A 26,710-nucleotide genomic window follows, 5' to 3' on the forward strand; every position below is an offset into this window, starting at 1 on the left:
AGAAGGGAAAGGTTTCAGCATATTTTTAATCTGCCATCTATGCCTGAAAGTAGAGCCCCTGCTATAAAGTATGGAAGTCAAGAATGCTTCATCTGATATCATAAGGTGAGCCAAGAAACAAGAATCAAAACTAGAGCTCAGATATGGAAGTCTTCATTGCCTATGACACAGACTTGATCACAGCAAACCATCACAGCTGGGAAACAAAAGTAATCTCATTTTAATAAAAATCATAATAGTGTACCAACTATCTCCACAACCTGGGAGGAGGTGGCCTCTCTGGTCCTCAGTTTCCCAGCTACAATCAAGTGAGTTCAATAAGCTAATGTCTAGTCATTTAAAAAAGCCCCTTTTCTTATTAATTTTTCTAATTTCACATAATATAGGCCTAGGTCAGATTTTAATACCATCAAAGAGTGACTTTCTGAGCCTGAACTATATTAACATTTCAGAGATAATATCAAAAGAAATCATCGAGGTGCTTGGGTGGCTCAGTCAGTTAAGCGTCCAACTTCAGCTCAGTCATGACCTCACAGTTTCTAAGTTCAAGCCCCACATCGGGCACTATGTGACAGCTCAGAGCCTGAAACCTGCTTCAGATTCTGTGTCTCCCTCTCTCTCTGCCCCTCCCCTGCTCTCTCTCTCTCTCTCTCTCTCCCTCTCAAAAATAAATAATAAACATTTTTTTAAAAAAATTAAAAAAAAGAAATCATCTAAACTATCCAATAGGGTATGTAAGAGAGCTTTGGTAAATTGCAAGATATTTTGTCAAAGTAAGATAATATTGTTACATATGGTGGAATATACATTCAGTATTATACACTCAAAAACGGTTTATGTGTAAAGGAGTAAGGACTGCTCAATGAAAAGGAACTGATTCACTAGGAAAAACTGAGAACAGGGAGGTGAGTAGTCAGCAAAGCAACCACCAAATTAAGCCAAATAAAACTTCAGTCTTCAGGGATAAAGTATAATAAGCCTCCTTGCAATGAAAAGGGCATACCTCTCTTTGAACAAAAGTATCAGAAAAAGTATGAGTCTATGAAGTAGCTCTGTTGAGCAAGACATTTTAAATAGCAACACTTTACACCATAGTTGCTTCTAAGTACATCATTTCCAGCAACTCAATAGCATGCATGGTTATCAAGACAGGCATCTACAAATATCCAAGACAATTACCAACTCACCCCAAGTAAGAGTAGCCAGGGTCAAGAGCTCAGGGATTGACTCCTGACATACTACATATTCTGGAGAATATGGATCTGTTTGAACTTCAGCATCCCGATAATCAGTCTGAGTGCCCACAGTACACTTTGAAGGGATAGATGGGTACTTAGCAGAAGTAGTAGGAAAAGTATATGGCTCTGTCCTAAAAGGGAAAATTATTTTAAAAATTAAAACCTGATCCAATCACTTACAATACTACATAGTCAAGCAGAAATGAATCCTTAGCTTCACTAAGCCTATGCCCCCTTTAAACATGCACAAATTCATGCACCCAGTGTAACCAGGACTGTGGCCAATTATCTTGAGTGAACTGCCTTGCTATTCTCACCTCTGCCAAGAAACTGAAGGGATATAAATGCCCAGGTCTATTCATAAAAGTGCCTGTTCATCTGTATATCATTGGGCAGGGTTGAACATAGAGTTATAAAAGGTGGATCCTAGCTTGTCATACAGTTACTTCTGAACATGTTTAGAATTGCTACTTCCTAGTTTCTTTCCACTCTGCTTGTAGTTACACATCCAATTTTAGCTGTTTCCCTCTAGAAATACAGGAACAGAGAAAAAAAGAGATTCTTTCTGAATTTTTAAAAGATAAGGCTCTTTCTAGATGGACAATTCAATATTAATGCTGGGATCACTTGGTTAATTATGGAATAGTTATCTCATCCCTTAGACAAAAATTAATTCCAGATATTTTAAAGCATTTAATGTAAAAACGAGACTATAAAAGTAATAGGAAACATGAGTAAATACACCATCTTTGAGTGAAAGTGTTTCTCAGCATGGCTCAAAAGCCAGAGGCTATAAAAGGAAGTGATCAATAGAATTAAGGTTAAGTTGAAACTTCTACACCTCAAAATGTCATAAACAAATTTAAAATATGAATGGCACACTTAGGAATACGTTTTACAACATATAGGATAAAAGTTAAATAGCCTTTCTACGCAAAAAGTCCTTATAAATCAATGACAGTCAAATACCAAAAGAAAAAATGGGTAAAGAACAATTCACAAAACAAAAAGTAAAACTTCTAACACATGAAAAATTAATGAACATAACTAGTAATCAAAGAAAAATAAAGTAAAACAGCAAGATGATATTTTATTACATCACATAAGCAAAGACTGAGAAGACTGAAAATACCTAGCATTGACAAAGTTGTGAAGAAACAGGCATTCTCATAAACTGTTGACTGAAATACAAATAGACACAACCTAACTAGAAGGTAACTTATCGATCTAACCTTTATCTGACAGGTTATCTTATCCAACCTTTAAAAATACCCTTTTGGGGGCATGTGGGTGGCTCAGTCAGTTAAGCATCTGACTCAGTTTTGGTTCAGGTTGTGATTTTGTGGTTCAGGAGTTTGAGCCCCACATGAGCTCAAGCTTGGGATTCTCTCTCCGTCTCTCTCTGCCCCTCACCAGCTTGTACTCTCCCTCTCTCTCTCAAAATAAATAAACTTAAAAAGAAAAAAAAAAAACAACCCTTTGTCCCAGCAACTGCACTCCTAGGAATTTATTCTAGAAAATAACTGGACAAGTGTACAGAGATAAATGCAAATATGTTCATAAAGTCTCACGTGTAAGAGTAAAAAATTACAAACTCTTTTTTTAATAGCCAATTAAAAAATGGTTACAACTGAGGTTATTAGGCATCAACCTTGGATCCATTATTTTCATCTTATTTTTTTATTCTGGCTTTTTAATTTATTTTTTGGTTTAGTTATTTATTTTGAGAGACAGAGAGTGAGCACATGAGCAAGCAGAGGAGGGGCAGAGAGAGAGAATCCCAAGCAGGCTCTGTGGTGTCAGCATGGAACTTGATGCAGGGCTCAGTCTCAGGAACTATGAGATCATGACCTGATCTGGCTCTTTTTAAGTACAGAAAAAAATTTTTAGTTGATTCATTTAAACATATGCCTACTCTTATACATAATTTTTGTAACAAAACATATGATAGCACATATGCTTTAATGTTTTAGTGCAGTGCTTTTTTTCCTTTACTTTTGAGTTAGCTTCCCTCAATATCTTTTCCTCCCTAACACCCACAGCACTACCCTCTCTGTATATCCTAGATCTAGAATATATTCTTGAATTATCCTTGAATCTTGCTGTATTTTTTTTTATTTTTTTTAACGTTTATTTATTCTTGAGACAGAGAGAGACAGAGCATGAACGGGGGAGGGGCAGAGAGAGAGGGAGACCCAGAATCGGAAGCAGGCTCCAGGCTCTGAGCCATCAGCCCAGAGCCTGACGCGGGGCCTGAACCCACGGACCGCGAGATCGTGACCCGGGCTGAAGTCGGACACTCAACCGACTGCGCCACCCAGGCGCCCCCCCAATCTTGCTGTATTTTTACCCACTCTTATTCTTCTACACTCACACAAATACACACATGTAGAGTGTTATTTTATTGTTTTGCTAACATGGAATCTTATTATGAATACCTTTTTGCATGTTGCTTTTTTAACTAAACCATACTTCATGGAAATCTTTCTAATCTATTCATGTGGGTCTTTTTCAAGAAAAATCAAACTTAAATGATCACCATGAATAGAAAAACTACTTCAAAAAATATGGCATGCTTATAATGAAATTTATGCAGCTATTAAAAGTAACAATGAAATCTGTATTTATGAACATACAAAAATGTCCATGATTCAATGTAAAATAGAAAAAAAGGACACTATGAAGCAATATGTACAACAGAAGTACATTATTTTTATTTAAAGCCTGTGTTTTGTGCATAGAAAATGCCTAGATGGATATACAATAAAGTAACAATTATTTCTGGATAGTAGGATTACAGATTTTTTTCATATTTATAGTTTTCTAAATTCTCTCTTTTTTTTTAACCTGGACATGTATTACTATTAAAATGAGCAAAAAAACAACATAGCTATTTCCATTTAAAAGAATATGTTTTCTAGTTGGTAAAAGAATTAGTTAAATTACATAAACAAAAAACTATAACAGCAAAAAAGAGGAATTTCCATTTTAAAAAACAGTCAAAGGTAATGAGACGTGTTTATATATAAGCAAAACATATACAGCTTAGCTCTTAAAAAAATGCATTTCAAATGAGCTAGAAAGAAGTACCTATTTGGAGGTTCAACCTGTAATGAAATAGTACTTTTTTTTTAAAATAGTAATTTAATTTGTTATTAATGCTGAATTCTAATGGTATGGAAATAATTTTTTTAGCAGCTGCTATGAATTTCTAAAATATGTAGATAATTTAAGTGTTTATAATTTCTTACATTTTCAGCAGAAATTATTCTACTATAAAAATTCTTGTTGAGGAAATAACTTCAGGTTTATATCATCCCAGATCTTATGCATATTTTTATATAATACCATTAGTTTGAATCAAAAGAATAAATTGTTTTCTGAATTAAAAATTAAATATTTGAGCCATCTGATCAAGTATGCTAGGATAAGACCTAATGAGGGACACCTGGGTGGCTCAGTCAGTTAAGCATCCAACTCCTGATCTTGGCTGAGGTCATGATCTCAGGGTTTGTGAGAGCACAGAGCCAGTTTGGGGTTCTCTCTCTCCCTCTCTCTGCCCCTCCCCCACTAGCACGCACGCTCTTTCTCTCTCTCTCTCTCTCTCTCTCTCTCAAAATAAATAAATACACAACAACAACAACAAATAAAATTCATGAATCCTTCCGACTAAGTTTTATGGTGACTTAAGACCCTTGTAGGTGGGTCAAAGGAGAGGATGCAAAGGGGGAATGCTACTTTGACAGAAGTCCTATAATAACTTAATACAGTTTCTTTCCTAACTACCACATAGACACCAGGAGCACAGACTATCTGCCATACCTGTAGTCTTCTAGATTTTCCCTTCCACCCCATGAAACTAAACACAATGAGGGGTTTCACAAAGTAGCAAATCCTGTTCTGTAATTCTGTAAACTCCAATGAATGTTTGTATTTTTTTAGACTTAATTTTTTCAGGGGCACCTGGATGGTTCAGTTAGTTGCGGCTCTGACTCTTGATTTCAGCTCAGATCATGATCCCAGGGTCATGGGATTGAGCCCCATGGCAGGCTCTGCGCTGAGCATGGAGTCTGCTTGAGATTCTCTCTTTCTCCTTCTGCCCCTACCCCATTTGCATGCATGCCCTCTCTCTCCTAAAAACATTTTTTAAATTAAAAAAATAAATTTAAATAAAAAAATAAATTTTTTTAACAAAGATAATTTTTCATAGTAGTTCTAGGTTCACAACAAAATTAAGAGGAAGGTACAGAGAGTTCCCATATACACTTTGCCTCCACATATGCATATCCTGCTCCACTATCAACATCCCTCACCAGAGTGGTACATTGGTTACAACCGAAGAAACTAAGGGGCACCTGGTGGTTCAGTCAGTTGGGCTTCTGACTTTTGCTCAGGTCATGATCTCACGGTTCATGAGTTCGAGCCCTGCATCAGGATCTGTGCTGGCAACTCAGAGCCTAGAGCCTGCCTTGGATTCTTCTCCCTCTCTCTCTGACCCTCCCCCACTCATGCTCTGCCTCCTCTCACTCGCTCTCAAAAATGAATAAACATAAAAAAAAAAAAAAACTAAGGAACCTAAATTTACACATCATAATCATCCTACAGTGTACATTAGAGTTCACTCTTTGGTGTTATACATTCTATGGGTTGGACAAATCTTATGTATGTACATATACATATATAACATGTATCCACCATTATAGGATCATACAGAGCATTTTCCCCACCCTAAAAATCTTCTGTGCTCCTTCTATTCATCCATGCCCCTCAACCCCCTGACAATAAATGATCCTTTTATAATCTCCATAGTTTTGCCTTTTCCAGAATGTCACACAGTTGAAATCATACAGTATATAGCCTTTCCTGATTGGCTTCTTTCACCAGTGATATGTATTTAAGATTTCTTTTTCATTTCTTTTCATGTCTTGAAAGCTCATTTCTTTTTAGTGATGAATAATATATTACATTGTCTCCAAGTACCCTAGTTTTGTTTTTTTTTCCCCCTCATCTCTGTATTTTGTAAATTTTACTACGATATGTCTTGGTGTTGGCCTGCTTTTCTTGATTTTGATGGCAGTTCTCTGTGGCCTCTAGATTTGGAGGTCTGTTTCCTTCCCTAGATGAGGGATGTTTTCAGCTATAATTTCCTCAAACAGACTTTCTCCTCCTTTTTCCCTCTCTTCTTCTTCTGGGACTCTTTATGATATGAACATTATTATGCTTTATGGAGTTGCTAAGTTCCCTAAGCCTACTTTCATGATCCAATACTTTTCTTTCCCTCTTCTTTTCAGCTTTATTATTTTCCATAATATTGTCGTCTATATCACTGATTCATTCCTCTGCTTCATCCATCCTTGTTGTCAATACATCAAGTCAGTTTTGCATCTTGGTTTATAGCAGTTTTTATCTTGACCTGACTAGTTTTTAGGTCTTTCAACCTCTGTGGTAATAGACTCTCTGATGTCTTGTATGCTTTTCTCAAGCCCAGCTAGTATCCTTATGATTGTTGTTTTAAATTCTAGATCAGGTATATTACTTATATCTGTTTTGATTAGATCCCTGGCCATGACCTTTTCTCGTTCTTTCTTTTGGGATGAATTCTTCCATTTTGGCATTTTGTCTAAGTCTCTGTTAGGAAAGCCTGTTATATTTTCTGCTCCTGAGAGTAATGGCTTTATGAAGAAGAGGTCATATACTGTCCAGGACCTGGCACTTCAGAAAGTGTCTCTGGTGTATGCTGTGTGCTCTCTGCTTCTGTCTTTTGGCTGCTCTTTCTCTCAGGTCAGTCCTCTATAGAGTTTCTCCTTGCCTATAGTGGGAAGTATTTGGACTTTGGCCAGAGTGTGGCAAGTTTTAACTAGGTGTGCTCTGGTCTGTTTGTTAAGAGAGACCTGATGTTATTTCCACTAGTAGTGAAGCTTTGCAGCACTCTGTGATCAGTAGATTTGGTGCATGTGAGGGGTTTGTGCTGGTCTTTGGGTGGGAGGGTCCTCCTGCTCTGATTCTCAAAAACATTCCCCCTAGTAAAGAAGTACCTGCAGAGTGCAGCAGGGCGGGGCTTGGTATAAGTGTTTTGGGCCACCACTATTGGTGCTGTGTTGCTTACTGAAGTTAGTTTATGCTGAGGAGCAGGGAAGGGAAATGGTGTCAGCCCTCTCCCTCATCCTGGAGTGGGAGTTCACACCCACTGCTGTCTGGGAAGCCATCACAGAAGAGTGAACAATCTCCCCTCACGTGTCTCAGGTGTCCCTCAGATCCCTGCCTTCACCCTGTCTGTCCAAGTCATCTGCCCACCCAGCAGTGCAGTGTACCTGGGTTTTATCCCAGGCAGGCCAATTGAGTTTTAAAACTCCAAACTTTAGGGACATGGCATGGCACAGACCCATGCTGGTCCTCTAGGGGTGGGTCTTGTCACACTGGGGCTGGTGCAGGTTTGTCCCTGAAGAGCAGCTGCACCAACACATAGGAACTTGGAGTTTGGAATAAAGTGCAGCAAAAAGCCAGTGTCCAGGTCAGCTGCCTGCAGCCGGTGTCCCTGCGCCTATGCTTATGGGCAGGGGAGCATAATGGCACCTGCTGGTTCTTTTGTCACCAGAGAGGCAATGCCACTTCTTCCAGATGCACTCCAAGAAGGGGGAACCATCTCTCCCAGTGTGTCTGAGGGAATCCTCAGTTCGCACAGTCTGCTTCCAGGCTCTCCTCCCTCCTTCTCCCCAGGAGCACTGCCTCACCTGCCAGATTCCATATCAGCCATGGCAGGAAACTCTAAAACTTCAGTCTTTGAACTCTACTGGTTATAAAAACTATGATAATCAGCCCTTTTCATTTCCACAGTCAATGGCTTTGCGGAAATGTTTTCCTTGTGGAATCCCTTATGCAACACTCACTCTCTTTCTCTCACTTCTCTCCATGATCAAGGCTCCCTCCCCTCCACAATCCTTTTCTCCCCCAAATCACATCTCTGCACCTGCTACCTTCCATGATGTGACTTCTTCTCTCCCTCTAGTAGTGCAGTTTGTTCTGCCAGTCCTCAGATAGATTTCTTGGGTGTTCAGAATGATTTGATATTTATCTATGTTCAAGGAAGAGTCAAGCCTAGGGTCCTCCTACTACTCTGCCATTGTAGCTCAAAAAACCAGAGGTTTTTAATTAATGAAGTCCAGATTATCCACCATTTCTTTTTTTTAATTTTTAATGTTTATTTTTGAAAGAGAGAGAATGTGCATGCAAGTGAAGTAGGGGCAGAAAGAGAGGGAGACAGAGGATCCAAAGCAGGCTCTGCACTGACAGTAGAGAGCCTGATGTGGGGCTTGAACTCATGAACTGTGAGATCATGGCCTGAGCCAAAGTAGGACACTTAACTGACTGACCCACCTGGGCAACCCTCCATCATTTCTTAAAAGGATCGTACCTTTGGTGTTATAGCTAAAAAGTCATTGCTGTACCCAAAGTCATCTAGGATTTTTCCTATGTTATCTTCTGAAAGTTTTACAGTTTTGCATTCTACATTGAGATCTGTGATCCATTTTGAATTAATTTTTGTGAAGGGTGTAAGTTCTGTGTCTGGATTCCTTTTTGTTATTTTGGGTTTTTGCATGTGGATGTCCAGTTGTCCCAGCACCATTTGTTGAAAAGACTACCTTTACTCCATTAGATTGCCTTTGTTCTTTTTGTCAAAGATTAGTTGATTATATTTATGTGGGCTATATCTGGCTCTCTATTCTAGTTCACTGATCTTTTTGTCTATTCTTTCCCCAATACCACTCTGTATTGATTACTATGGCTTAATAGTAGGTCTTGATGTCAGGTAGTGTCAGTCCTCCAACTTTGTTCTTCTCCTTCAATATTGTGTTGGCTATTCCAGGGCTCTTGCCTCTTCATATAAGTTCTAAAATCAGTTTGTTGAAATCCATAAAATAGCTTTCAGGGATTTTGATTGAGATTACATTAAATCTATAAATCAGGTTGGGAAAACCTAACATCTTGACAATATTGAGTCTTCTCATCCATGAACATGGAATACCTCTCCATTTATTTAGTTCTTTTATTTCTTTATCGAAGTTTCAGTGCTCCCCATATAGATCTTGTATATATCTTGTTTAATTTATACCTAAATATCCCATTTTTTATAGTAGTGTAAATGGTTTTGTCTTTTTAATTTTAAATCCCTTGGGGCGCCTGGGTGGCGCAGTCGGTTAAGCGTCCGACTTCAGCCAGGTCACGATCTCGCGGTCCGTGAGTTCGAGCCCCGCGTCAGGCTCTGGGCTGATGGCTCGGAGCCTGGAGCCTGTTTCCAATTCTGTGTCTCCCTCTCTCTCTGCCCCTCCCCTGTTCATGCTCTGTCTCTCTCTGTCCCAAAAATAAATAAACGTTGAAAAAAAAATTTAATTTTAAATCCCACTTGTTCATTGGTGATATATAGAAAGGAATTGACTTCTGTATATGAACCTTGTATCCTACAGCCTTACTATAATCACTTATTAGTTCTAGGTTTTTTTAGCCCTTTCTTTCTGATTGTCTACATAGATGAACATGGCATCTGCTAACAAAGAGATTTCTTCTTTCCCAATCTGTATAACTTTTATTTCCTTTTCTTGTCTTACTGCATTAGCTAGGACTTCTATGATGTTGAAAAGGAGGGGTGAGAGGGGCCATCCCTGCCTTGTTCCTAATCTTAATGGAAAAGCTCCAAATTTCTCACCATTAAGTATGTTGTAGTTTTTTTGTACATGTTCTTTATCAAGTTGAGGATGTTTCCCTCTATTCCTAGTTTACTCAGCTTTTATCATGAATGGGCACTGGGTATTTCAAATACTTTTTCTGCCTCTATCACTTTGGTCATGTGATTTTTCTTGTTCAGCTTGTTGATATGACAGATGACACTAATTGATTTCCAAATGCTGAACCAGCTTTGCAAATCTGGACAATCTTACATGGTCATAGTGCTTGGTCATTTGCTAACATTCGGTTGAGGATATCTGTGCCTATGTTCATGAGAGATAATAGTCTGTAGCTTTCTTTTAATGTCTTTGTCTGATTTTGGCATTTGAATAATGCTGACTGCATAAAGTTAGAAAGTATTCTCTCTGCTTCTATTATCTAAAGAGATTACAGACAATGGTATCATTTCTTAAATGTTTGGTAGAATTCACCAGTAGATCCATCTGGTTCTGGTGCTTTATGTTTTGGAATGTTAGTACTTATTGATTCGATTTCTTTGATACAGGTCTATTTACATTGCCAATTTCCTCTTGTGTGAGTTTTGACAAGTTGTGTCTTTCAAGTGATTAGCTTTTCATCTAGGTCATCAAATTTGCAAGCATAGAGTTATTCATAGTATTCCCTTATTATCTTTTTTCATAGTAACCATCTTTATTTTCTTTTTAAAATTTTTATTTTATTTTATTATTCTCAGATTAGTTAACGTACTGTGTAGTCTTGGCTTCAGGAGTAGAACCCAGTGATTCATCTCTTACATATGACACCCAGTGCTCATCGCAAAAAGTGTCCTCCTTAATGCCCGTCACCCATTTATCCGCCCCTCCCCCATCAACCCTCAGTTTGTTCCCTGTATTTAAGAGTCTCTTATGGTTTGCCTCCCTCTTTCTTTTTATCTTATTTTTCCTTCCCTTCCCCTATGTTCATCTGTTAAGGCCTCCCAAATTCCACATATGAGTGAAACAATATGATATTCATCTTTCTCTGACTGGTTTATTTCACTTAGCATAACATCCTCTAGTTCCATCCACATTGTTGCAAATGGCAAGATTTCATTCTTTTTCATCACCAAAAAGTATTCCATTATATATATATACCACATCTTCTTAATCCATTCATCAGTTGATAGACATTTGGGCTCTTTCCATAATTTGGCTATTGCTGATAGCACTGCTATAAACATTGGGGTCCATGTGCCCCTCCGAATCAGCATTTTTGTATTCTTTGGATAAATTCCTAGTGGTGCAATTGCTGGGTCATAGGGCAGTTCTCTTTAATTTTTTGAGGAACCTCCACACTGTTTTCCAGAGTGGCTGCACCACTGTATCAGCTCTAGCAGTTTTTTGGTAGTGTCAGATTTTCCATGTAGAGTATCATTCCCACCAACAGTGCAAGAGGGTTCCTTTTTCTCCACATCCTCACCAGCATCTGTTGTTTCCTGATTTGTTAATTTTAGCCATTCTGACCGATGTGAGGTGGTATCTCACTGTGGTTTTGATTTGTATTTCCCTGATGATGAGCACTGTTGAGCACCTTTTCGTGTGTGTTTGCTATCTTGATTTCTTCTTTGAAAAAGTATCTATTCATGTCTTCTGACCATTTCTTCACTGGATTGTTTTTTGGGTGTTGAGTTTATTAAGTTCTTTTTAGATTTTGGATATTAACCCTTTATCCGATATGTCATTTGCAAATATCTTCTACCATTCCATTGGTTGCCTTTTTAGTTTATAGCTTCCGTCACTATGCAGAGCCTTTTTACCTTGATGAAGTCTCATTAGTTTATTTTTGCTTTTGTTTCCCTTGCCCAGTAAGAAGGTGCTATGACCAATGTCAAAGAGCTTACTGCCTGTTTTCTCCTCTAGGATTTTGATGGTTTCCTGTCTCACATTTAGGTCTTTCATCCATTTTGAATTTATTTTTGTGTATGGTGTAAGAAAGTGGGCCAGTTTCATTCTTCTGCATGTTGCTGTCCAGTTTTCCCAGCTCCATTTGCTAAAGAGACTGTCTTTTTTCCATTGGATACTCCTTCCTGCTTTGTCAAAGATTAGTTGGCCATATACTTATGGGTCCATTTCTGGGTTCTCTATTCTATTCCTTTTATCTATGTGTCTGTTTTGGTGCCAACACCATTCTGTCTTGATGATTACAGCTTTGTAATACAGGCAAAAGTCTGGGATTGTGGTACCTCCAGCTTTGGTTTTCTTTTTCAACATTACTTTGGCTATTCAGGGTCTTCTGTGGTTCCAAACACATTTTAGGATTGTTCTGGCCCTGTGAAGAATGCTGGTACAATTTTGATAGGGATTGCACTGAATGTGTAGATTGCTTTGGGTAGTATCAATGTTTTAACAATATTTGTTTTTCTAATCCATGAGCATAGAGTGTTTTTCCATTTCTTTATGTCTTCTTCAATTTCTTTATAAACTTTCTACAGTTTTTAGCATACAGGTCTTTCACATCTTTGGTTAGGTTTGTTCCTAGGTATTTTATGGTTCTTGGTGCAATTATAAATGGGATCGATTCCTTGATATCTCTTTCTGTTACTTCATTATTGGTGTATAGAAATGCAACCGATGTCTGTACATTGATTTTACATCCTGCAACTTTGCTGAGTTCATATATCAGCTCTAGCAGGTTTTTGGTCAAGTCAGGTTTTCCATGTAGAGTATCATGTCATCTGTGAAGAGTGCCAATTTGACTTCTTTACCAATTCAGGTGCTTTTTATTTTGTGTTGTTGTCTGATTGCTGAGGCCAGGATTTCCAACACTACATTGAACAACAGTGGTGAGAATGGACATCTCTGTCATGTTCCTGACTTCAGGGGTAAAGCACTCAGTTTTTCCCCACTGAGGATGATATTAGCTATGGGCCCTTTGTATATGGCTTTTATGACATTAAGGTATGTTCCTTTTATCCCAACTTACTTGAGGGTTTTTATTAAGAGAGGATGCTGTGTTTTGTCAAGTGCTTTTTCTACATCTATTGACAAGATCACATGGTTCTTATCCTTTCTTCTATTAATGTGGTGTGTCACATTGATTGATTTGTGAATATTGAACGAGCCCTACAGCCCAGGAATGAATCCCATTTGATCATGGTGAATAAGTCTTTTAATATACTGTTGAATTTGATTTGCTAGTATCTTGTCGAGAATTTTTTGCATCCACGTTCATCAGGGATATTGGCCAATAGTTCTCCTTTTTAGTGGGGTCTTTGTCTGGTTTTGGAATCAAGGTAATGCTAGCTTCACAGAATGAGTAAGTAAAGACTCCAACAGCTAAACATGAAAAGGGTATGGCTGGAGAAGGCCAGCTGGTCCCCAGACAAGTCCATCCCTACTAACATAAGGTGGAATTATCCTCACTGCTCAGAAATTCATCACGGCCATAATTCCAGAGCTGACTTCATTCAGGGATACTGATTGATTCTTTAAAAACTTCTAAGAAGGACAGAGATTATCTAAGATGTCAACTGTCAAAGTTTGTTATAGGAAATCCCTCATGTCACAGTTAATTTAGAAAAGAAGTGAAAAGGTCCAGTGTTCATGACTGTAGACCTCAGAACTCCCCATAATTAAATGAACAACTTTTAAACCTGATGTAATTATGACCTCCAAAGTAGACGATCCAGTGAGCCTACATTTAAAGTATTATCAAAGGTATCTTTAGGGAATCTACTGGTCTCATGTCTCTCCCTTTGCTCATATAAAACATTTCACTAAAAACAAGTCTGCAGCTGTCCTTGGGTAAAATGAACCACACAAAGTTGCTCTGTCAAGGGGGAGAGCAAGAAATCTATTCTCCGTCTATGTAAGAGCCATAGGTATCCATGCAGTCTTAAAAAAAATCAAAGGAGAATTGGGATCAGAACTGGCATTTATCTTAAGGATTACAGACATTTGATAACATATAGTCTATTCATAAAATGCTATATAATAAGGGGTAACCATATCCTTTAAATGCTTGTTTGAAAGGCAAGCCCTATCTAAATTTCGATTCAGAAATCTGAGACCTTAAAAAAGGTTTCTTTTCCTGATCATTTCATTTTTTTCTCTCAGACAAACATTAAGTTATACTGACATAGGAAACAGTAATAGCAAAAACAGTATAGCCCTAAAACAAAAGACTAGGACACTGGACATTAATCCCAGATTCGGCTCTTATCCTTTACTTCTCTCTTACCTTGGTCCAATCCTCTTTGGGACAGAAACCATGTTTTATTGATCTTTGCATATTAAACATTTTTATTTTTTATTTTTGAGAACAGAGACAGATAGAGCATGAGTAGGGAAGGGGCACAGAGAGAGGGATACACAGGATCCAAAGCAGCCTCCAGGCTCTGAGCTGTCAGCACAGAGCCCAACACGGGGCTCGAACTCGGTAACCTTGAGATCATGACCTGAGATGAAGTCGGATGCTCAACCAACTGAGCCACCCAGGCGCCCCTGATCTTTGCATATTAAATTAACTTGTATAGCTTAGATGATTATTAAATTATGAAGTTCCAGTATTCAAAGCCTATTTCATGACTGATTCATTTTCTTGATAAAATGTTGAAGAACTGTTGCCAAATAAGTGTGTGTTTCAGGTAAGTAAAAAGGATATTTAAACTTTTATTTTTACCATAACTCATAATAAGAAGAAATACATTTTACATCATAACCATTACATACGAATGTATGTATGTATCTATCCAAAACAAAAGTTATAAACAAAAAAGCAATTTACCGTGATGCTTTTGGTTATTTTCTATTCAATTTTGTTTTCTAAAATGCTGTTCATCACCCACTAAAATATTTCATGACTTTCGAATGATTTATGATCCAGAATTTGAAAAATATTGATCTAGAGAACCATCTTCTGGAAATAAGCATGGGAACAAACAGCAAATAAACTAGAAAAAAAGTATTAAAATAATGGCTACTTACTTGGTTACTGCAAAAACGACATTAAGGGGCATCTGTTGATGAAATGGAAGGAAAGGCCTGGCGGGAGAAAGAAGAACACAAACATGTGGGACTTATGCATTGTGTGCTCTCTGTGCCTTATTCCAACTCTCAGATTCGTCCCTTAAAATCAGTGAGCTTGAATATCCCATAAATCTGTAATCCACAAACCTGGGCAAACACAAAATCACTGGGCAGTGGGGAGATTTTTGTTTAAAATGCAAATTACCAGGTCTAGCCCAGGAGACTCAGTACATTTAAAGTAGAGCTAATGAATCTGCATTTTTAATAAACATTCTGATGTTTTCTCTGAAGATGGTAAAGAAGCCACACTTTCAGAAGTGATGCCTTCTACCTGGACTTCAGTTGGTCATTAGATCCCACTTCCTTGAGACATTCTGAAATTCCCAGTGATTTAGTTTTAAAAACTACCCCCAGAAAGTCTAGAAATTGAGTATACCATGTTAAAAATTTAACATTTCTCTGAAAAATCAGCATCACATAACTTCCATAAGGAGGATGCTCACAAATAACAATGCAGATTACAAATTTACTTTCTCAAGGAAGCCTATGTATGTATATCAAGATTTTTTTTTTCAATATATGAGGTTTATTGTCAAATTGGTTTCCATACAACACCCAGTGCTCATCCCAAAAGGTGCCCTCCTCAATACCCATCACCCACCCTCCCCTCCCTCCCACCCCCCATCAACCCTCAGTTTGTTCTCAGTTTTTAAGAGTCTCTTATGCTTTGGCTCTCTTCCACTCTAACCTCTTTTTTTTTTTCTTCCCCTCCCCCATGGGTTCCTGTTGAGTTTCTCAGGATCCACCTAAGAGTGAAACCATATGGTATCTGTCTTTCTCTGTATGGCTTATTTCACTTAGCATCACACTCTCCAGTTCCATCCACGTTGCTACAAAAGGCCATATTTCATTCTTTCTCATTGCCATGTAGTACTCCATTGTGTATATAAACCACAATTTCTTTATCCATTCATCAGTTGATGGACACAAGATTATTTTTCTAACCACATAAAACCTATAGGGAGATTCTCATTTTAATTTGACTATATGGATATCACATGAGCATTAATCACAAATGAAACGAAGTGAAACTTTCAACCATGTTGGTTTTGGCAACATTCACACAACAGATAGCAAACGTCACCTACGTGTCCACTTATAACAATTGCCCATGTACTATGACTGTCATGGTGTCTCTGCTGCATGACTTGATTTGATGACTTCATTTTGTTCTCAAATATACGTTCCTATTTACAGCTAATAGCTCTGAAGTCAGGCAGATTTAGCTGGAAATCCCAGATCTGCCACTTACTAACTTAAGAGACTTCAAGCAATTTACTTCTCCTGTCTTGGTCTCAGCTTCCTTACTGATAAATGGGGATAATATATCTTATCCTATATTTCTGTTGTAAAAATTGATTATATATATCAAGCACTTAAATTGGTGCCTGGCACACTGCATGCACTCAGAAGTGACAGCTGTGGTATCATTATCATAAAGACATTCTCTAAAAATACCAGGGCTCATTTTCTTTAGTAATTACTTTTTACCTTTCAAAGTATTTATAGCGATTCTTTCCAGTTACTTCAGGATCTGCATAAACCTCTTTGGCCATCTGAAAAGATGTATCTGTTCTAAAATGAAGCAGGAGAACATTATTAAAGTCTAACATGTCATTTCCAAAATTTCTATTTCATATTTTTATGTCTATAAAGTAGGAGATACATAGGGTATCTGAGACTGAGAGCAAAGTCTTCTCTAACATGCATCTGACTGACCTACATCTCAGACTAGATAATACAGTAAAACCTTAGATTGTGAGTAACTTGTTCTGTGAGTGTTCTGTAAGACAAGCAAACATTTCTAACAAATTTTACTTGATACATGAGCAATGTCCTGCAATACAAGAGGTACCAGATGACAAATGTCACATGATCACAACTGAGCCAATGGTTCTTCTCTCTCTCTCTCTCTCACTGCGGGGCTGTGGGTGATCGTCTTCCATGCTCAGCTGTTCAGTCTCAGGCCATGGTGTTTGGCAGAAATCAGTGATTTTTCAGAATGTTGGAAGGTGCCCACAACTGACACTGGTATTTTCTTGTCACTTCAAAACACCTGTGGACAGTAGCACCTGCGTGGCTCAAGTCGGTTAAGCGTCCGACTTCAGCTCAGGTCATGATCTCACAGTTTGTGAGTTCGAGCCCCACATCAGGCTCTGTGCTGACAGCTCAGAGCCTGGAGCCTGCTTCAGATTCTGTGTCTCCCTCTCTCTGCCCCTCTCCCACTCACGTTTTCTCTCTCAAAAATAAATAAACGTTAAAAAAAAAAGTTCAAAGCACCTATGGACAGTCCTTTGCTTTTCCATACAAGAGTAAGCCTAGGAATGCTTTGCTTCATTCTAGGTCAGGTTGCCTGCAGATAAAGACCCTTTCCTTTGCTGCCTTATTGCCAGTTACATTAAATATAGTAAATGACAGAGTTTATTAATACTGTACTGTAGTCAATATCCATGTGAGTGTATACAATGGTGCCCATGCAGTAAAAGATTCCACTGAGCCAAGAGACAGCAGTGATTCCATTAGTGAAAGTCATCCTACACAATAACCCTCCTCTCTCTTGTCTCCCTCACACCAGCCATGAAGGTTTTCAAAGGTAAGTGCAGGTTGATTTGTTCACTTTTCTTTATATTTTGTATTTTCCTTACGATTTTATATTATATTACAGTATTGTAATCATTTTTATATGAATATTTTTGGGTTGCGGAACTAATCGTCTGAATGTCCATTATTTCTTATGGGGAAATTCGCTTTGATATACAAGTGCTTTGGATTACAAGTGTGTTTCCAGATTGAATTATGCTCTCAAACCAAGGTTTTGCTGTAATTACTTTCCCTGAGCCAGGAAGCCAGGAACCAACAAGAGGAAGTAAGAGTAAGAAAAGAGTAGACATAGGCTATCCCACATACAAAAATGCATACTTTTAATTAATAGCACATAGGAATAACAGAGTTTTAAGAGACAATTTTTTATGTCCATGCTGAAAGGTAGCTTTTTAAAATTTACTAAGTTTGACTCAAATAATTAAAAGAATAAAGAATTCAAGAGACTTATCTCTGAAGGTGCTTTGGCTGTAAGTCTCCAAAAATATATATTTAGATACTAGCAGAAAGGTATAGTTGCAATTTCTAAGATAGATCAAAGAAACAACAAATTCAGTCCCCTCTACCTTTGCTGGCAAGTTGTTATTTAATATATATATTCACTCCAAGGTTCTGAGAATATCTACTAACCTATAAACCTATAACCATTGCCCCTAAATCAGGCTTGTTTTGGGTAGAGGGGTTAACATATTTTTTTCAATGTTTATTTACTTTTGAGAGAGAGAGAGAGAGAGAGAGAGAGAGAGAGAGAGAGAGAGAGACAGGGTGTGAGCGGGCAAGGGGCAGAGAGAGGCAGACACAGAATCCAAAGTAGGCTCCAGGCTCTGACCTGTCAGCACATAGTCCGACGCGGGGCTCAAACCTATGAACCGCGAGGTCGTGACCTGAGCTGAAGTCAGACACTTAACTGACTATGCCACCCAGCCCCCCCACTAGGTAGAGGGGTTAAGAGAGAGAATTTGGGGTCAATCAACCTAGGTATAACATCACAATTGTACTTTCAAAAAATGAAGAATAAAAAATTTTAAGAAGAAAAATAAATTCATTAAAAAATGAGTAGCAACTGAAGCTACCTGACACTTACATGGCAAGGTGCCAGAGGGCTTCTCTGTGTTTCTCCTCATGTCTCTTCCATTCCTGACGGATGAATGGTGGGACAGGGTCTGCCTTGCTCCAATACAGAGAATATCTTGGATAATGAATCAGGTTACTGAACATGGTTCTAAACCTGGGAACTTTTCTCTAATATTAAGACAGGGAGGTAGGGAAGAAAAGGACAAAATTTTACCATCAGATTTTCTAAAGCATTTTATTTATTATTGTAAATTTTTTTTAAAGGTACAAAACAGTGAATGTGGCATAGAAAGAAGAGATATTGTATATGCACAGACTATCTCTAGAAAGATACCCAAGAAACTGATAATAGATGACTACGAGAAGGGGCCTGAGGGTCAAAATTTACTTCACACTATATACGCTTTTGTACTACTTGAATTCTTTTAACACAGGCATACGTAACTTTCCCCACTGAAATAAATTAGGTTATAATGAATCCTTTATTCACTATTAATTAATACTCACACTGAGCCACAAGTATCAAGATGCCTTGTCCCCTAGGAATAATGACAAAGTAATTTCTGCAAAATATAAAACCCACTGGAGATCTGATGACTAGTTAATCTGATCAGTGCAGTTAGTAAAACTAGATGGTTCAAGTTCATCAGGCTGCCTTAGTGAATGAATTAGACCTACCAGTCTGTTTCGAATCAGGTTAGCTTGGATATTTGCCTGTGTGTGGTCTTTCTCACTTGACACAATAAACAATGGGTCTGCAAAATAAACAATAAGGTAGTATAAGGAATAGAACATACTCCTGGGCTGAGAATAATGGCAAAACAATGTAATTACTTAATTGGGAAACAAATTATAAAAACTAGATACTGCCTAAATCTGTAGCAACTCACAGTCCTGTTACTCTGCCACCAGTGAGAGTCTATTAGAGTCATCTCTTTTCAATGTATTCCAAAGTCAGTTTATAGAAATGGAAGGCAAAAAGAAGGCCTAATAAGTTCTCAAGCACCAGAGCTTAAACATGTGGTCTACTCTCCTATGAACAAACCACTTTCTGGGTCTGGATAGGCCAGGAAATACTCTAAGATGAAAGACCATGTATACACTCACTACACCCATCTGCAAGTGAAAGAAATAACACATTTGGGCACTACTTCCCCTATTCAGGACAAAAGAAAGATACAAACTCTTCACAACATGGTACCTCAGAATTGATAAATGTAGTAAATAAATGTCATTGTCTAACAAGAGATAAATAAAATCAGCTATAATTCACTCCTTGAATCTGTAAGTATGTTGATGACAGGACTAAATTTTTCTCCAAAGTTCAACAAAAGATTGCCATTATTTTAAGTATGTGCTTGTTAGATACATCTTTAAAGTGACATATTCAAGCTTTATTGTACCATCCCTTAAAATTAAACAGTATGGCATTAAATTCATAAGCAAGTCTATTCAGAAACAGACTTGATTTCCCAAGTACACATCTCTTAAGAAACAAATACCCTGACCAACTAGTCTAGATGACTTGGTAACATATTTCTTCTAATATGCTGGTATGGTGATTTATAAGTAATTTAATTTAAATTTAATTTAGATAATGTGAGTCAGTTCCTAGAGTCTAGTAATTCCTCAGTTACCCAACAAAAATGATATACTGGAAACAGACATTTAATATTCCCCCCAAGGTTGAAAAGCTATAAGAGGCTCAAGCTCTCTTTCATTCAAGAAAGATTTATTGACTACTATGTTCAAGGTGCTTGGAACACATCAACAAAAAGATAAAGATCCCTGACTTCATGAGAGAGAAAGACAATCATAACAACATAACAAATTAGCATATTATATAATACGTTAGAGTTAGAGGGTAGTATTACTAAAAAAAAGCAGGGAAAGAGCAGCTAAGGGAGATGGGGCTGCAATTTTACACATGGTAGTCAAGGCAGGCCTCACTGAGAAGGTGACATTTAAGGAGACTCGCAAGTGGGGAGTTAACTATACAGTTATCTGAAGGAAGAGAGTTTGAAGCAGAGAAAACAGCTAGAGCAAATGCCCTAGGACAGCGGCATGCCTGACATGTTTGGAGAACAGCAAAGAGACCAACATGATTGAAACACAGTGAGAGAGGGAAAAAATAATAGAGAAAAGGTCAGGGAAGTTACCCAGGGCCTACATCACAGGGAGCTTTGTGAGCCACTGAAAAGAATTTGGCTTTAATCTGAGTAAAGTGGGGAACCACTGCAAGATTTTGAGCCAAGAAGCGATAAAATCTGACTTACATTTTAAAATGTTCATTGTGGTTGCCCATGAAGAACAGACCTCACGGAAGCAATGGAAGAGGCAGGGAGACCTATTAGGAGGCTACTGCAATAAGCCTAGAGAAGAGATATGATGTTGGTTTGCACCATGGTGGTGGCAACAGAAGTGATGAAATAGGGCAGGATTCTAGATATATTTTTAAGGTGGAACAGAAGGGACTTATTAATGTGTTGGAATGGTGAGAGAGAGAGAGAGAGAGAGAGAGAGAGAGAGAGAGGAAACATGATGGCCTCAGCAGCTAAAGTATGGGGTTGGTACCAACTGATACAGGAAAACCTGTGGTGGAGCAAGTTTGTAGGGAGAACATTAGGAAAGCATGCTTAGGTATCTATTATGTGTCCAAGTGGAGATATAAAGTAGGCAATTTCATATACAAATCTACAGTTTGGGATAAAGTCTGGACCTGTGATACAAACTTGGGAATCATCACCTTTAGATATTCTCTTCTTTAGCTTCATCACCCAAATCCACCTCTATGACTCAAGTTGAGAAGGTGATGGAAACTGGGCTGATTTAGGAATGGCAAGGCCAAATTTTATGGCCTAAAATTACAGACTAGTGAATTTGAAGGCAGGACGAATGCACCTGTTTAAAGGGAAGAAGGCTATAGCTTCAACACGTCTAATATATTGGGAATAGCATCGGATGAAGGGAAACTTCTATTCGTATTCTTTTTTTAAGTGATTTAAAAGATGTCACTGGGCCTATGGTTCCAACTGTGTTGTTCATCTTAAGTGAATTTAGCCTGCATTTCCCCTAACTCTAAATAATAAATTATAAACCATTCTCCTCTTATTCCTATAAGGAGTATGAAGACATGATCTATAGAAACATTCCCGCCATCTATAGAAGATAATTACACAATACTATGTGATTTATGACTACACATTCTGTGACATACCCTACAATTGTGATCATAATCATTGCTCAAAGGCAATAGAAAGACCCCTGAGATGCCGAGGTAATGGCACTCACCAGGCATCACTTGCTTATTCTTACACGAGTGTTAAGTGCTTTATGTGCAATATTCCATTTAATCCTCACAAAAACCCAATGAGGTAGGCACTAGGCCTCCATTTTATAGGTGAGGAAACTGAGGCTTCAAGAAGTTAGCCACTTACGGATGGAACAGTTAGAATGTGAACTCCAATTCTTCTGGCTCCCAGGCCTTACATTATCAAAAGCCCATGAATTTTACAGGGAAAAGTTTCTCATGGAAATCATGAGAAAGCCCCTCAGCCAATTTATCCATCTTGTAGAAACTGTTCTAATAAGCCTAGGAAGTTGTCACACCAAGTAATCATAAGAGGAAGTGTTCCAAACCCCAAGACATAATGATTACTTTTAGGGAAAGGCATAATAAATTGCATATTCTGGGGGAAAAGATAGCAAGAAAGAGCTTATGATAAACCTAGAAAGCATTTTAAAACATTTTTGGAAGCTAGAAAAATTAAATGGATCATATATTTAAAAGGCTTTAATTATCAGGGCAATAGTGTAGCTACTAATCCATCAACAAATTTAGATTCAGGAAAGTGATAACATATGATGGTCACTTAGACATTTGAGAGACACAAAACATTTAGCAAAAAATTGAGGAAACTGCAAAATGGTATACAAATGAGGTATGATCTATAAAAAAATGATGTTAACTCTAAAGTACTTTACAAATGTATCTGAATTAACCTTAATTGCTAGAGTGATCAGAGAAGTAAAAATTACATTTAATGAAGACACCCAAAGCTTCTTGGAGGAGCAAAAGCCTTGCAGACAATTAACTATGGTGAAAAGGCCATTGGGTTTGAGGGGTGTGGGTGGGTGAAGGGTGAAAAAACTTCGAAAGGTGCTTATGTGTGTGTATCACTGACCACAACACCTACCCACCGCAGTTCTTTCTGTCAGGATGGAAATCTGACCCAAGCCAGTCAACTCATTGGCTGGTCAAGAACATATCTCATTTCTCCAATTTTCAGCTAAGATACACAAGGACTCACAGGCTTTATTTAGGATAAGAGGCCATGTAGACTGCCACCCCAGTCCCTGTCATAGTAAAAGAAATCCATAAACAAGTGGCTTTCTGTCAGATGGAAGGACACATATATGCACAGAAAAAAAGCAGGGTTAGAGTTGCCAGATAAAATACAGGATCCTCAGTTAAATTTAAATTTCACGTAAGCAATGAATAACTTTTTATATAAATAGATCCCAAATATTGCATGGGACTAAAATATTACTTGTTATTTATCTCAAATGCAAATTTAACTGCACATCCTGTATTTTTACTTGCTAAATCTGACAACCTAAACAAGGTTAAAAAAAAAAAATAGGTCCAAGAAATCAAGCAGAAGGGCACTACACCTTAGTTCTGACCTTCCCTGTCTTGGTTCTACTTTTTCCTGGCTATATTATGCTTCCTGTCCATTAATAGACATGAGATTGCCCGTCTAATTGGAAGAATCCAAACTTTATTTGGCCTATTTTGAGTGGGTTTCTGTTCCTTGCAAGGGACACGGAAACATTTAGTAACCCCCTGCAGAAAAAAAAAAGGGGAGGGGGGAGAGAGAGACTTTTAAGGATAAAAGACAGGAAACTTGATAAATTACTTGCCTGTCTTTACTAAATAAGTATATCCCATTCTCAAATTACTTTTGAAATAAACATGGTGTGTTTACAAGGGTTTACTAGATTTATTTTACAAGACGAAACCAAGAGTGAATAAAGAAAACCACAGGCCAGAATATGTAAGCAACCATTACAAAGCCCCTATACCAGGAAATGGGTAACCTATTGATTCCCAGTGAAAGAAGATCCTGGGAATCCCAGAGGAGATACCACACGGTTAAAAGCAATGCAAGGTTCAGGTGAAAAGCATGGGACTGCTGAGGGCAAAATCGGAAAAAAAAAATGTACCAACACTGGAATAGGTGCTGAGAAGGCTGCAAAAATGTGTAAAACAAGAACTTAAGGTCCAGTAGAAGAGACAGAACATAAACGGGCAAGCTGGGCATTAAAATAAACTGGGGCTTTACTGATCCAAAGGAACACAGTGGACCTAGTTTATAAGCAGTGCTTTGATAAATAACAATAAGTTTTAAAAGAGAGAGAGAAAACTGAAAACAAAGGCGAGATAAACTGGTACTTCTTTATCTACAAAGCCAAATTTGGAGTTGCCCAGAGAATGGGAGAGGGAAGGTCATTTTTGTCTGGCACTTCATACAGTTAGAATGAGGGAATGTTGAGTGAATCTCCAAGACTGCTAAATCATTGCATACATTTCTGGATAACAAAACACCCGGTACAGGTTTCAGAAAGATTGCTTAAAGCTGTGCAGACTATCTGGAAAAGACGGTGGGGACAGTAAAGCGATTGGGCGCGGTGTTCCTCCTAGACGCAGAGCGCATCTGCGGCTTCCGACGCGCGCACAGGAGCACCGCCACCTGGGGGAGCTCTGCGCTGCTCTCACCCAACAAAAGATAACCGTGGTCAGGGGATCGTCCCGAGGCTGGTCTCCCGTTCACCTCGCCCCTTAGCCGGGTATCACCGACCCAAAGCCCACCTAGGCCAGGAGTCGACAACTCTGGAGGGAGGTCCGGTGCCGCCCTTACCGTACAGAAAATCATACGGTCGACTGGAGGAGACGTTGCCCCAGGTCCCCGACTTCACCCCGCACCGGGTTTGAGACACCTGCGGGTTGGCCTGGGGCTCCTCGATAGTCACTACATGGTTCATGGTGTCGACTCTTCCCTCCGGCCAGCCGGGGACCAACTAGAAAAGCCTAGCTGTTGTGCGCACGGCAGCTATGGTAACCTCCGCCAGAACGCTGAGAGAAGGGGCGGGGCGGGGAGCAGGAGAGCATGGTCCGGACGAATGCGCGGGGAGGGGCTTGGAACGGAAGGGCGGGGATTGTGTGGGAAAGGACCAGTAGGGTGAAGAAAAGGGAGGGGTGGGGCGAGACGCAGGAAGGGAAGGAAGTGGGGAAAGGAAAGCGCGGAGGAGCGTAAAAGGGTGTGTGGGGTGGGGAGAGAAGAAGGATGGAAAAGAAGGGCAGGCTTGAGGAGGGAAGGGTGCCGGGTGGGGAAGGGCGTCCTCACTTCTCACTGCACTTACAAGAGTACCGCGAGCCCTCGACCGCCCTCCTTGGGCCCTCGCCCGGAGACCAGCCAGAGGCTGCTCTTCAAATCCAGCAGAGATTTGACCATTACAATTCTTAACTCTTTCGGAAATCCCAGGGAAATCTCAATCTTCTAGTATAGTTTAGGTTTTTCATTTCCGACATCCCCTTTCCGCAGCGCTTGTTCTGCTTTTAAAACTATTAAGCAAAATTTTAAACATAGGCAAAGGTAAATCCACTTTTAATAACCTTCACAGACTCATCACCAAGAATCAACAATTAACATTTTGCCCATCTAGTTTCATCCCCTCGCCTGCTCCGTGTTTAACTATTTTGAAACAGATCCCAGACATTTTACCCTTAAATTAATCTACATCTCAAACTGACACGGATTTTCTTAACTTCACCACCATTATCACATATAACAAAATTAGTAATCCCTTTGTATCATCTAATACTCAATACATATTCAAATTAACTTGGCTGAATCCAAAGTATCATTTAATAGTTGGGTTTTTTTTTCCCATTAAAAGCATTAAAAAAAAGTCTTCACACTGCATTTTGGTATGTCTCTTAAGTCTTATCCTAGAACAATAGATTTCTAATACTTTGAATGATTTTATTACCTGGGATTCTTCTATAAACTTTCTCTCACCAGCTCTGGTTATCATGAAATACAGGGATCCTAGAAGAAAGGCGTGATAAATGCTGGGCTTTTTCACTTTAATTATAAAATTTCAGAGAAATTAGTTGGTCCCCTAGCAACCTCCAATGTTAACCAGTAAGGTTTTGTTTAGTTATTATTAGCAATGCATACATTTTACGTATCTGATGAGTTTTAATCCATTATTATTTATGATGCTCAAATTATCCTGTTAGGCTAGTGGCACACCTTAGAGTTGACTTCTTTATCCCTTTGATGTGATCTATAGACACATAGAATAAGCCTCCTGGGCTGCTATCCCTCTTTCCACACATACTTCTGGTTTTGTTTGCTCCTAAACTTCTTGGGGCTTTTGAACCAGCCATATACTTTGTCACTCCCAAGTCTTTGCTCAAACTGATTTCTTTGCCTAAAATGCTTTTTCCTATTTATGCACCCCAACTAATTTAGGTCTCCTTGAAGACTCAGTGCTAACCTTACTACATTTATGTAGCTTCCCCAAATCCCCCAAATAGATTGAGGGTTCATTCTTTCTTCCAATGCTATAGTAGCACCAATATCATGGATCACCTTGCATTAGTAATGGTTTGCAACTCTCCTGCACACAACTGTGCGTTCATTGTGGACACAGGCCTTCACATGGTCATTTGGTATCTCTGAAGTACCTGGTAAATAAAATCTTAATAAAATGATTCCTAAATGAATAAATACATCCACTTATTAAACAAATTTACTGTCAGGGCACCTAGGTGGCTCAGTCAGTTGAGTGTCCAACTTTGGCTCAGGTCATGATCTCATAGTTTCTGGGTTTGAACCCCACATTGGGCTCTGTGCTGACAGCTTAGAGCCTGGAGCCTGCTTCAGAGTCTGTGTCTCCCTCTCTTTCTGCCCTTCCCCCACCGGTTCTCTCTCTTTCTCTCTCCCCCCCCAAAATAAATTAAAAAAAAAAAACAATTTA

The 26,710-nt window shown here is 38.7% G+C and overlaps 1 protein-coding gene across 2 annotated transcripts in view; it reads right to left on the reverse strand.

The window, feature by feature from the left end:
- CFAP91 (cilia and flagella associated protein 91) overlaps window positions 1–24,752 on the reverse strand; it is a 75,318-nt gene extending 50,566 nt beyond the window's left edge. The window contains exons 1-6 of one of the 2 annotated variants that reach the window (XM_047099660.1): window positions 24,583–24,752; window positions 19,340–19,416; window positions 18,672–18,829; window positions 16,478–16,561; window positions 14,885–14,941; window positions 1,188–1,369 (exon numbers count right to left, since the gene is read on the reverse strand). In XM_047099660.1, the coding sequence (XP_046955616.1) occupies window positions 1,188–1,369; window positions 14,885–14,941; window positions 16,478–16,561; window positions 18,672–18,829; window positions 19,340–19,416; window positions 24,583–24,706 (682 nt within the window). In that variant the 5' untranslated portion in view covers window positions 24,707–24,752. Of the gene's footprint in view, window positions 1–1,187; window positions 1,370–14,884; window positions 14,942–16,477; window positions 16,562–18,671; window positions 18,830–19,339; window positions 19,417–24,533 lie in introns of both variants that reach the window. The other variant, XM_047099661.1, reaches the window with a different exon arrangement.
- Between the last annotated feature and the right edge of the window lie 1,958 nt (window positions 24,753–26,710).

This window comes from Lynx rufus, unplaced genomic scaffold (genome assembly GCF_022079265.1).
Source record: "Lynx rufus isolate CCGP_SWC_20201006 ecotype Redwood Valley unplaced genomic scaffold, mLynRuf1.p SCAF_5, whole genome shotgun sequence".
Taxonomy (NCBI): Eukaryota; Metazoa; Chordata; class Mammalia; order Carnivora; family Felidae; genus Lynx; species Lynx rufus.